General features: G+C 48.0%; 2 protein-coding genes across 2 annotated transcripts; one reads left to right on the plus strand and one right to left on the minus strand.

Moving 5' to 3' along the window:
* The first annotated feature begins 50 nt into the window (after positions 1–50).
* DOLK (dolichol kinase) lies at positions 51–2745 on the plus strand. Its single transcript, XM_042879084.1, has 2 exons — positions 51–104; positions 911–2745. The coding sequence occupies exon 2, from the start codon at positions 1016–1018 to the stop codon at positions 2585–2587; it is 1572 nt and encodes a 523-aa protein (XP_042735018.1). The 5' UTR covers positions 51–104; positions 911–1015; the 3' UTR covers positions 2588–2745.
* A 1865-nt stretch (positions 2746–4610) lies between these two features.
* On the minus strand, positions 4611–11155 carry PHYHD1 (phytanoyl-CoA dioxygenase domain containing 1). Its single transcript, XM_042878710.1, has 11 exons — positions 10569–11155; positions 9659–9817; positions 9280–9355; positions 9125–9172; positions 7750–7805; positions 7510–7572; positions 7409–7430; positions 6953–7081; positions 5770–5886; positions 5526–5652; positions 4611–5102 (listed from the first exon to the last, which is right to left on the minus strand). The coding sequence occupies exons 1-11, from the start codon at positions 10599–10601 to the stop codon at positions 5057–5059; spliced, it is 876 nt and encodes a 291-aa protein (XP_042734644.1). The 5' UTR covers positions 10602–11155; the 3' UTR covers positions 4611–5056.
* Positions 11156–12596: the final 1441 nt, after the last annotated feature.

The following is a 12596-nucleotide window of genomic DNA, read 5'->3' on the forward strand; positions in this document are numbered from 1 at the left end:
CGCCGGCATCACGTGGTGCGGCCGCTCCGCCTCCGCTCCCCCCCCTCCCCGTTTCGCTGGGTCATGTGACGGGCGGCAGCGCCAAGATGGCGGCGTCCTGCCAGGTAGGTGAGCGCCGCGGGGACCGGGCGGCAGCGGGAAGGCCGCGGCCCGTTGGAGAGCCTTGGACAGCGCCTCCTGTCAGGGCCTAGCGGGGTCTGGGGGACGGCGGAGGGCGTCGAGCGGTGAGGAAGGTTCCCAGCCCAGAGCAGCCGGGCCCCTGCCGCCCTGTCCAAAGCCCCGTCCAGCCCGGCTCTGAGCGCTGGGGCATCCACAGCTCCCAGGGCCTCGCCGCCCTCATTATTAACGGTTTCTTCGAAATCTGCCGTACTTTAGTTTAAAGCCATTAGCCGATTGCCCAGCAGTACACACTGCGCTGAGGAGCCTTTCCCCTCTGTCCTGCCCCTTAGGCACCGGCAGGGTTATCTGGCAGGGACCAGAAAGTAACACAGAAGTGAAATACCTCATGTTGCAAATCTGAACGTCAGCAGATTTTGAGAACTGGAACAGAAGATCTGCATCGCAGGTGGTGAAATTGCTCCGTGTCCTGTAGCCCAGCTGGCAGCTTGCTGCAGTGAAGCCATCTGGGAATAGTTGTGGCTTGTTTGCTTCATATTTCAAGTCGAAGACGAAATTTAAAGTATTTCTGTTGCAGTATCTGAATATCCACATACTGAGCAGTTGGCTTCTGCCAGCTCAGCTTGGATTCTCAAGTGGGGATAACGGTTTTGGCTGATCCCTTCTTATCTCTGATTAATAGCTGGCATATAACATCAGTCTAATTTGAGCTTACGAACAAAACAGCTGCAAGCAAGCTTCAGTTTTTCTGGTTTTCCAATAGTTGCTTTCATCGTTTGTTTGTTTTCAATAGGAATCACAGTAGTGTGAAAGAGAATTCCTTCTAGTGGACAACTACTGAGAAGATCAGGACCCATAACAAAGATCTTGAAAGCCAAAGCCACGTTGGACTGGAACCATGTTAAACAAACCAGTGCTGGTGGAATCCCTGATCGTCTTCAGCATTGTTCTGTGCGTGCATGCAGTGGTGTGGGACCGCTACTCCTGGTGTGCTGTAGCTCTTGCCATCCAGGCTTTCTATGTCCAGTTCAAATGGGACCGCCTGCTGCAGCAGGGGGGGGCTGTGTTCCAGTTCCGCAGCACAGCAAACAGTGGGCTCCTGCCTGTCAGCATGGTCATCCCCTTGCTGGGGATAGCAATGAAGGAGAGGTGCAAGGCTGCTGGTATCGTGTACTTTGAACGCTTTGGCATAGTTGTAGCTTCCACTGGCATGTTGGTTGCTCTATTTTTGTCTGTGATTGCCGTTGGCATCACAAAACCTGTGCCCACCAACACTTGCATACTCACTGGTGTTGCTGGCAGTATAATTATCTATACCATGAAGCACTCTTTGACTGTTTCAGAAGTGATAGAGGTCCTAGAAGTGCTGCTAATTTTTGTCTACCTCAGTATGATCTTGCTCTACCTGCTGCCTCGATGTTTTACTCCTGGAGAAGCATTGCTAGTTCTCGGAGGTATAAGTTTTGTTCTCAATCAGCTCATTAAACGCTCACTGAATGTAATCGAGGGCAGAGGTGAACCCATAGACTTCTTCCTTCTGGTGGCAGTTATTGGAGTTATTATTCTTGGGCTTTTTTTCACTGTTCTCTTCATTTTCATGGATTCAGGTACGTGGATCTCCTCCATGTTTTTCCACATGATGACAGCAGTGCTAGGCTTAGGGGTCATCATGCCTTGGCTTTATCGACTGATCCGGAGGAACCCTTTGTTTTGGCTGCTCCAGTTTTTGTTTCAGACACAGACGAGGGTTTACCTGCTCATATATTGGACTTTTTTGGCTGCTTCAGCGTGTGGCATAGTTTTCTACCAGAATGCCAAGAGATCGTCTGAATCTAAAAAACACCAGGCCTCAACCATAACCAGGAAGTATTTCCATTTCATTGTTGTAGCAACGTACGTTCCTGGACTAATTTATGACCGCCAGCTTCTCCATGTTGCTGCAGTCCTGTGTCTGGCAGCGTTCATATTCTTAGAGTACATTCGGTACTTCAGGATCAAACCGCTTGGTCAGACTCTTCGCTATTTGCTGTCTCTCTTCTTGGATGAAAGAGACAGTGGGCCTCTAATCTTGACTCACATTTACCTTCTTCTTGGCATGTCCCTCCCAGTGTGGTTGTTCCCCAGATCTTGTGCCCCTAAAGGTGCCTTGTCTGGGGCAGGAGCACTGGTGCCCTACGCTGGGGTGCTTGCGGTAGGGGTAGGAGACACCATGGCTTCTGTTTTTGGCAGTACCATGGGGGAAATCAAATGGCCGGGCACAAAGAAGACCTTTGAAGGGACAATGACAGCAGTTTTCGCTCAGATCATTGCTGTGGCTCTTATTCTGATCTTTGACAGCAGCGTGAACCTTAACTCCAGCTATGCCTGGATTCTGGTGTCTGTGAGCTTAGTTTCTCTTTTGGAAGCTTACACGACCCAAATTGATAATTTGTTGTTACCTCTCTACCTCCAGATCATGTTTATGGTTTAAAAGCACTTCCAAGAATAGAGGTTTCTCCACTGCTAGAAAAAAGCAGCAACTGAATATATGCACATCAATCACAGATGAAAGATGATCCAAACAGTGTTTTTCTTTTGTTAAAAACAAAGGAAAAAAAATCTATTTAAAATAAAAGTTTTGTTTCAGTCTGTTTTTTTTTCTGTAGTTTTTAAAACAGCACAAGTTGATTTTTGTCATATTAAAAAAAAAAAATCACAGGGGAGAATCTATTAAGCCCTTCTGCATTGATAGTCCCTTATTGCCAAGTGCTGTGCTTTCTCTGCCTCTTCCATTTCCCCAAGAACTGCCTGAGCTGAAGCTTTGCTTTCCAGGATCCTGGTTTGAAGGATGCAGTTACGTTCTGACAATATGTTCCCCACAAAAAGGCACCACAGTACACTTTGGAAATGGTGTAGTGCTGCCCCAGACTCCTTACACAATTCTCCCCTGCAGTCCTGACTGCTTATTAGGAGCACAGGTTGAGCAGAAGTGATGCTCTGTGCCAATAGATCAGGCCCCAGGAACGAGTCAGGACCCGCAAGGAGGTGGCATTGCTCAACATCCCCCACCTGGGCCCAGCTCCACACCTGAGCCTGCCTTTCCCAACGTGCCAAAATTGTTCAGGGTTTGTTTTGGTTAATAATGCAATAAGGGACAGATACCGTTTGCAAAAAAACAATTCAGATTAGGCTGCATTTCCTTCACACTGAACTGTAAAACCTGCAAATTCAGTCCAGCTTCTTGCTTCTGTTCATCCACATGAATTAGATATTTTGCAAGTTGCAGATAATGGTGCATATAAGCAGAGGCCAGACAATCATTGCTCAGCAGCAGGCACTGTTCTAAGAGATTAACTCTAGTAATGGAAAGATACAGAAGAAGTTCCACTATGACCCACAGCCTTCACCTCCAAAGCAGCACAAAACTACAAGAAGTCACTTCCCCCTCCATCCCCACCCACAACTGTGAAACAAACCATAGGAAAAGCACAGGGAGAGATCCCAGAAACACCACAGCAGGAACTGAACTCCAGGCTGCTGCTATTGCCATTCGCCAGCCTCATTCCCACTGTGCCAGCCTGAGCTCTGCACTGTATTGAACATATTCTGCATTGCTAGGCAATGCCCAAAGGGATAAAAATTCTTCTTACCATAGATTTAATTCTACTATTTCACAAATCAGATGATCAAACCAACACTAGAGATGGGTAATACATTTCTGAGAGGAGTGAATCACTAAGAATTGGAGCCTTGTTTCCCTAACAACTTACTTATTGTTAAGTTCACTCTGGTTCTGTCTCATTTTAACTAGATAAAACTTAGTGCCCATTTAACCAAGCATTCAAAAAGTAAATTTAAATAAGTGTGGAATATTACGTAGGAGCTGGAGTGCCTCAGTCCATCCTGACTTATGCTCCCAAATTGGCTGGATTGAGCTGGGTATGTTACTCAGCCACAGATCTGCTACAAACACAACTCCATGACTGCTTGAAAGTGATTACATCACACCCACGACAGCATTTCATTCCTACAGTCTCTCCTACTTCTTTGTCCCCATCTATGACCTTCTGTGTACATTGGGAGAGATACCATCTATTGCAACTCCTTCAGAAATGCTACCTGCGTTCTGTTCAGCTTAGCACACAGGCATGAGCTTGCCCCTGATGCAACTGAAGTTACTTAATGTTCCTAAGGTTTCGCTGCGGTTTGGTTTTGTTGGGATTTGGGCAGTTATGGTGGTGCACACACCTCAATCAGATCATCACAGAGCTGTGCTGCAGCCCCACGTGTTGGGAGGAGATCACACCGTGACACCCTCAAAAAAAAGGGGTGAGATTAAAATGAAGATTCATGATTTTTTATTGATGTATCACGAGGGGTTTTGTTGTTGTTTTCATGTTTTCAACACCTTTAAGAACGTCGATATTTTTAATCAAGCCTAGAGATCAAACATTCAGCTGCAATTTGCAAGAAAAACCCAGAAGAGCGATGAATTAAAGAAGTAGACTCCCTGATTCATTTTGCCCACAGTAGCATTGTCTTTATTACTATTCAAAGAATAGGACAGAGACCCAAGGCTGCCACCGTCACACAACACATTCACCTGCACTGCCAATGAACAGAGCCAAGCACTAATCGACTTAAAATACTACAGCTCTACAACAAGAAACACTTCTCAACCATTGCCATGGTCAAGGTGGAACACTCCTTAATGGCCTGTTCTGGAGACAGAAGAGATTTCCTCACCAAAAGGACTGGGCTACTATCCTCAGAGCAGGGCTCATCCTGCAGTAGAAGCTTCTACTGAAGGCAGGCAGATTCAGCTGCATGAAGGGAGCTTGCTCACAGTGGATAATTATATCTTGAGCATTGATCTAGTGAACTGCACTTATAGAGAACACAGACAAGCAATCATGGGAACACCAACCAGCCAGTTGACTCCAGAAGCCAATCGTGAATGTCAAGTGTAGAGCGGTGGAAAAGGCAGTTCAGGAGTTGGCTGGAGCCTAGGTGGTAAGGAAGAGCAAAAAACAAAACTGCAGTGACTACTCCAGTTCTGGGCCATTAAATCAGCAATCAATACTGCTGCACCCAAAGGGCGTTTCAAACAACAGCAAGACCTGATACAGTGAGAAGTCAGCATTTTAGAACCCCTCAGGCTGAACACCAGTTACACCTGTAGTCATCAGTTCTGTCTTTCAGGCACTTCGCTGTTTTATTTTAAATTTAGTAGAAATCCTGAAAGAAATCCCTAAGGCACGTGGTTGCATATTTTGCAAAGTAGAAGCACAGCAAAGATTGCCAAGCATGGAATTTTTCCCTTCCTCCAATATGCTTATTGAACATGACTGTAAGAAGTCTGCAAATACACCAGGGTACAACTTAAAAGCTTTCATTAAACATTTGTCTAAGAATCACAGCAACCCTACCAGTTCTCCTTGCTCCAGTTGGTGCCTTTGGCCTCCATCACATGGAAGGTGTACACGTGGCGAGAGAACCCCGAGCTGTTCATTTCACTCTTATGGACGACTTCTCCATGGATGACTATGAGCCCACCTGTTTGGAAGAAACACCCAGACTGCTTTTTTTCCCAGTCGTGAGTGCTAAATGTGACATAAGCAAAGTACAGCTGTTGAAATGCAATTGTGTTTCCCTTCTCTGAGGTGCTTCTACCTTTACTTATGGGCACAGGTACGAACTTGCTGTCATCGTAGGCCGGCTCTGACCCTACAAATTCCACACACGTCGAGGCTCCTTGGGCTGCACGCACCATCCTGCGGGTGATCCCACCTGCACGTCCACAGATAAGCAAACATCCATACAAATGAAAATGCCAGCTCTGTTTTGCACAAGCCCAGAAACACTCTGCGGTTCCTTTTGGCACTTAAAGGAACAACGCTGCTAATGTACTCGATTCTTTCCTTGGTGATTCAGGGATTTTTCAGCATGCAAAGATTTGGGATTTTCCAGCTGTAGCAGAAAGTGAGAATCAGCTGTGTTCTGCTTCCCCTCCTGGCTCTGTGCATCTCAACACAGCCTGGTAGGAACACGATGCTCAAACACTTATGCAAAACCCAAAACCAAACTGTCATCCATGTCTTCTTCCTGACAGCATAATCTGCTGTCAGAGCACAACCTACTCCAAAGTGTATGAGGGCTGAGTGATTTAAAACATCAAGAGAGCTGTAATTACCGAGTAAATGCTTAGGTGAGCAGCATTGGAAGTCAAATAGTATGTCCTAGAGGAAGAGAAAGGCAGGAGACTGCAGAAATGATGCTGTGGTGGTTGGGGTGAAAGAGGAAGTTAGAATATTGCCAAGAGGTCATGGGCATAGGGGGAAAAGAGCATCCTTGTGAATGGGATGCAGCATGGAAAAGAAGCAGTTTTGCAAGCAGGAAAAAAAAAGAGCAATGGTTTGTTAGTGCATTCTCACTCCAGAGGGCAGAAGGAGAATTACAGTTTGCAGTCCAGGTGACGATGAACCTTTTCAAAGCTGCAGTCAGAAGTACAGAAGGAGCACCGACAGGTGGCAATGACACATATCACCACAAGAAGAAAGAAGTCAGTAGTTCCAGACCTTCACTGCATTAAGAACCTGAATCTCAGAGCCTGGCAAAGAAGAGCTTGTGTTGCAGGGTGATGTTCTGAAATAGCACAGAAGACGCAGGGTGACTGCAATGGGCCTCACCCTCACAGGTTCTGGAGTAAATACAGCACCAGGAGGGCTGCCTCTTCACCCTATAGCCCTGGTTTCAATTTAAAACTAAGCACTGTCAGCCATGTACAGGAAAAAAAAAAAAAAAGAAAGAAAATATTGCTATATTAAGCTCTGCTGGAGGAGTGGCCACAACTTACTGGTGTGGGAGCCGGGAATGAACCACAAGCAGCCATTCTCCTGGGTGGCATCCTCCAGTGCAATCCAGAAGCCCAGGACCTTTCCCAGGGGCTCCGTGTGCAGGAACGTGGCATCCTGGTGTGGTGTCACTGTGATGAAAAGCAGCAGGGTCAGAATCTGAGTGTGCCTGGGGCCAGCACTGTGAGGTGGGGGCATACATGGTGCTCCTCAGCCTGCCCTGACCACCCATCGTGCCATGGAATCGCTTGAGGTAGCAGGGACAACTAAAGGCCATCTCCCTGCAGCCACAGGGACACAGCAACATCAGCACTCACAGCCCCATCCAGCTGTGATCTCAGGCATCTGCAGGGACGGGGCACCACCACCTCTCTGGGCAGCCTGTGCCAGCTTTACCTGCTCACAATCCTATCCTGAAGGACTACCTGTGCTGTAATACAGAGACACACGAAGCTCACCTTCCCCACCGATGCCAGGTTGCTGCAAGGAGAAGGGAGACACGTGAGGAGGAGTCACACTGGCTTCACTCCTGCCATGGCAGGGAGGCTCGCAGCCATACCTTGAAGATGTACATGCTCTGCACAACCACTGGTCTCTCAAGGCCTAGTTTTCTCCCCAGTTCCTGGAAAGAAACTTCCCAAAATTTACATTTGCTGATTCTGCACACGACAAAGTGCTATTTTCTATCGGTATTCTGTCCTTTTACGTTCAAAAACTTTGTACTTAGGAGTCCAGAACACTCAAGTTGACCATCCCATCATTTGGTTTTCTGTCAGACAGCTCTATCAGCTCAGCTTACCTGCACCTTAGAGGAGTGAGTCATCTGCTTGAAGACAGGATCATGAGCGTGCAAGGCTAAGGGGAAAGACAAGGCTCAGGGTGAAGGTTTCAGTAACAGAAGGCAGCCCAGAGGCTGGCAGCAATGAGGTGCAAAGAGCACAGCCAAGCAGCCAGGAACTTCCACACCCCACCCCCAGGAGCAGATCATCAGCGTCACTCCATTCCTGGAGGTGTTCCAGAACTGTGGAGATGCAGCACTACAAGACGTGGCCAGTGGGGATGGTGGGTGGATTGGGCTTGGGAATCTGAGAGGGCTTTTCCAACCTTAATGACTGCCTGAGGTGACACAGCCCTTCTGAGTTAATACAGTCCTCTTTAGAAGACTAAAGAGTGGAAAAAGTGAGTGTTGTGATGAAGCATATTACACAGAATATACGGAAATGCAAAGCAAAAAGAGATGCAGCTCCCCCTCTTGCCGATCAGGCCCAGCAAGGGCTGCCACTGAACAAGGGACGAGGAGAGACCCCATTAAAAAGACTCATTATGGAGAATCAATCAGAGAGAAGGTGCTGAGGCAGCAGGGGACAGAACTGTTTTCACTTCCCAGAGGAAAAGTCAATGTAACAGAGCCCAGCAGAGGCTGCTCTGCACACGGGTGCTGAGAGAGCTCCGTATTGCATTTCCAAGCTCAGTGACGTTCAATCTGAACAAAGTTCAGGGGAATGAGCTGAATCCTGCTCTTATTTTCCACGTATTGTTTGAAGACAAAAGAGATTCAAACCCAAGTGGAGGGCTGGGAGAGAGGTAATAGGGCACAAACTGAAAGCAGAAGGAGATAAGAAAAGATGCTGCAGTGAGAAAGGAAGAAAACAGCTTAACTGTGCAGAGAGCAGGAGACAGTCTGAGCCATGTGCAGTGGGAGCAGTTCAGTGGGAGGTTGCTCAAGCAATCTCTGACCCCAAGAGGTCTGAGGGCTGAAGTCCAAACCTTTGCACACCAGTAACTCAGTGCTATGTGCAACCAAAGAGCCTCCTGGAAGCGTTCTTTGGGTTTTGTTTTGAAAGGTTTATAGCTGAGAACTTTGGCAGCAGAGAGTGAGGAGCTGCACAGAGACATCTGCAGAGGCAGTGATGGAACGATGAGGGAAAAAGTGAACTGATGAGCTGAAATTGAGATTAATTTAATATGGGAGAGGTTGCAAAGGAAGGAGTTGCATGAGGTTTGCAGTGTTTGGGGCACAGTGAGAAACAGAACAGAGACAAAGCCACTTCTGCTCTCAGGAAGGTTTAGATTTAGGAGACTAAAGAGGGTGGGTCTGAAAAAATCCCAGTGCCTAAGAACTGCCTCCCTTTTGCCCATCCTTCTCAAAAAACAAAAAGACCAATTGAACATACCATGGCCAATCTTACTGACAGATTTCTCCTTTGCAATTAGGAAGTTGCCTACAAGACAAAACCAGATTTTAACATGTTTAGCAAAGCAGGGATGGTTGCAGAGCTGGAACCTGGCCCTGCCTCCTCACGTTCCCTTGACTGGGTTTGGGGCTCACCTCTCTCATCCAGAACACCTTTCTCAAAGAAGAACCTGACCTTGTCTCCACTGGTGAGGAAATAATCCGAGCTGCCCTGTCAGAGAGAAGAGCCCAGTAAAGACAGCATCATCATGAACACACAGCCAAACCTTCAATCACAGATAACACTCACCTGCATCTTTTTCCCACCAAGCAGCAGCAGAAACAAAGTACAGTTAACAGAAATCACTCCTACAAATACTGAATGCATTCTTTCAACATTAAACCTCTTGGCACTCCCTAGGACTCCAGCCTGGCACACACGGACTACCAACAAACACCAGCAGAAAGCTGGGAAGCCAATGCCTTCCCCCTTCTGTCCCAGGGCAGCATGGGACCAGCCCTGCCCTGCAGGTACCTGTGCCTGGAGCTGCTCCTCTTCCTTGGTGGAGAACTCAGTCCGGCAGTGTGGTGGCACCTCCATCCCATCTAGGATCCTCTGGATGCTGCTCCTCATGCTGTCACACTCCTCTGGGCTGAAGAAGTGCTCCAGGACGAGGAAACCATCCTCATGGAACTGAAAGGGGGACACGGGGTGGCTGCCCTCCTCCTGGGCTATTTCTGATATGTTTCTCTTTCGTCCACAAATGACAAAACTGAAGTGTTGTTCTTTTATTTTTAAAGTTCAAGAGGGGCATTACCAAGAAAGATCAGTCCTTAAACAGGCTCAGATCCCATAGAATTAAGGGGAATACATTTCACCTCCCCACCCAGAAACCAGAGTAGATAGTATTGCTGAGTCTTCATGGTTTAAGGATATCTTAGCTACATGAGCAACAACACCTAAATTACATATACTGCTAAAGCAAACAGAGCACTCATTTCCACATTCCAAACAAGGAGGAGATGCCTTTACAAGCTAGAAGGAGAAAAAGTGATTTTCTCTAAGGGAAAAATCCCTGGGTGGCTCTCACGGTTGACTACACAATCCTCTATGAAATGAGGCAAACTCTGCTGGCACTGCTTCCCTATATAGAACACCACAGGGATTATCCTCAGGGACAGATCTCAGCCTCGCAGTGACAGCTGAGCAGGAATCAGAAGGACACCGAAGAATTCTCAGAGGAGCTCTGCAGGGCATACAGCCCTCCGCAAGTTTGCACCCACAGCGGGTTTCCAAGGCTCAGAACGAACAGCAATGCACAGAGCTGAGCAGAATACAAAGTGTGTGCAAAGCAGATCTCTGCCAGACCTGAGCACTGGTTCAGCACGGAGCGCCCGTGCCTTGCAAATGGTGCAGGTATGTTCCCTGCCTGCTGCTCCCTTACCTTCTGCATCTGCTGTTGGGTGACAGACGCCATCGCAGTCCCACCAGCCTGGCTGTGCACGGCTGTGCCACCTCGGCACGTGACCCTTGGGCAGCATGTGACAAATGCAAGCACAGAGCCAGCACAGCCACCTCCTGCTCTGACCTCTCTGTGGCTGCTGGCTCCCAGTGCTCAGTGATGGAGCTCTGCTCCAGCTCTCGGTGCTGCTGTACAGAAGCGTTTGTTCTTTGTGATCACAATTTGCTGCTTAGCCCCAGGGAGGAATGGCTAGTTTAATAACCCAGATCAAAAACTGGTAAACACAGCTGTAAATTAAAGAAGTAGAATAAGATTCAGATAGGATGAAAAGATCAAGGGCCACCGAACAGAGAAACAAATGCAGAAGCAGCCAACTCAAACTCCTGCAGAGTTCCCTTTGCTCAGCCAGCAGACCCTGCCTTGCCAGCAAGGAGCCCAACCACAGGAGAAGACAAACATGAGACCAAGGGGTGCTAAAGCTGAAGGGCTTCCACCAGCAATTCAGCCATATTCAGAGTCACCGGCTGGTCTCATTCACAGCTGCTGCTGGGAAGGCGGTTGTTTCCAAACACACTTGGCTAGCAACTGAGAATCCATCTGAAATAGGTGGTGTTCAGGAAAAAGATACCTTATTCTGTAAGGGAAACCCATTCAAATCAACCCCCCACCCCCCTTCTTTGTGTTTTATTTTTAATGAAAAGAGAATTCAGGATTTTCACTAGTGAGCATCTCATTTTGAGCACAGAATCATAGAATCTCCCAGGTGGAAAAGACCTCTCAGATCCCCAACCCCAACCCACCCCCTCCCCCATGCCTACTGACATCCCTCAGTGCCACATCTCCAAAGCTCTGGAGCACCCCCAGGGATGGTGACCCCACCATTCCCCAGGCAGTTGTGCCAGTGCAGCACAACTCCTTCCAAGAAGGAATGTTCTCTAACACCCAACTTGAACCTCCTCAGCACAACATGAGGCCATCACCTCTCGTCCTGTCGATGCTACACAGGAGCAGGTATCCATCCATCTATATCTCTAAAAAGAAAACCATCAGATAGTTCTTCCCTCTTGTTTAAGGAGCCTCTCCAGATGACGAAGCTGAGCTGTTCTGAAGAACGTTGTGTAATCAGTAGGAAAACGAAACAAGGACAAGGTAACACAGCCAGCCTACTGCAGCTGCTGTCTGTAAGGCCATGTCCCTTACTCAGGGGGAGCCCTGCTTGGGAAGCAGCAATCCAGACAAACACTGTTTGCACGCATTCCCATACCCTTCCCCTGTGTTACTGAGGTCATTCATACCATCATTTCTCATTTCCAGTAATCTTCTTCCAAGCAATTTAGCATGCCATCTTCTCCACTCCCCATCTTACACACATGTGCTGACTCCAGAAGCCACTCGAGTTCACACGCACGACAGCAAACCACAGCTTCCCTGTTTATGGATTGCATTGTAAAAAAGCACTCCCAACAGCAAAGCAGGGCACAGGGAGTACCAGCAGGCAATCACACAAACTAGGAGACAACCACAGTGGCTACAGGAGCAGTTTGGTCTCAGGAGCCTCCCAGCCCTTCCCCCTTCCAGGCACATTCCTATTTTGAGGCTGAGACATTTCCAGAAAGAGGAAAACCAAACCACCACCCCCACATAACGCCCCCAAAAAAGCGAACAAAGGACATAAATATCTTCTCTCCCCATAAGTTTAAACAAGGAAGTAGTGAGGGCTCAGACAAAACTGGGAAATCAGCCCTTTTCCCTTCTTCTCCCCCCCCCCACTCTTTCTAAAAGCTCTTGTGCGGACTGTTCACACTTTCTCCTGCTCTGGAGGAGAACTGTGCTTGTGGCCAACCCCAGCACCATGGTACAGACTCACGGTACAGCACTGGAACACCAAGAGCCCTGCAGCAGACAAAGCCCCAGTGTTCCAACTGCCTTGCTGAGCAGCAGAGCTACCCACGCTTCCTCTGCAGTGAGGTTCCCATTGATGCTGATCAGAGCTCCTGATTCCCCATAGCC

This window comes from Lagopus leucura, unplaced genomic scaffold (genome assembly GCF_019238085.1).
Source record: "Lagopus leucura isolate 7727_CA_CO unplaced genomic scaffold, USGS_WTPT01 Super-Scaffold_100022, whole genome shotgun sequence".
NCBI lineage: Eukaryota > Metazoa > Chordata > Aves > Galliformes > Phasianidae > Lagopus > Lagopus leucura.

Coding starts and splice junctions, on each gene's coding strand:
- DOLK (XM_042879084.1), top strand. CDS start 1,016: ATGTTAAACAAACCAGTGCTGGTGGAATCCCTGATCGTCTTCAGCATT.
- PHYHD1 (XM_042878710.1), bottom strand. CDS start 10,601: ATGGCGTCTGTCACCCAACAGCAGATGCAGAAG. Junction 9,173..9,279: donor AGGTGTTCTGGATGAGAGAG/GTGAGCCCCAAA, acceptor TTTGTCTTGTAG/GCAACTTCCTAATTGCAAAG. Junction 5,887..6,952: donor CATTCCCGGCTCCCACACCA/GTAAGTTGTGGC, acceptor GTGGACGTGCAG/GTGGGATCACCCGCAGGATG.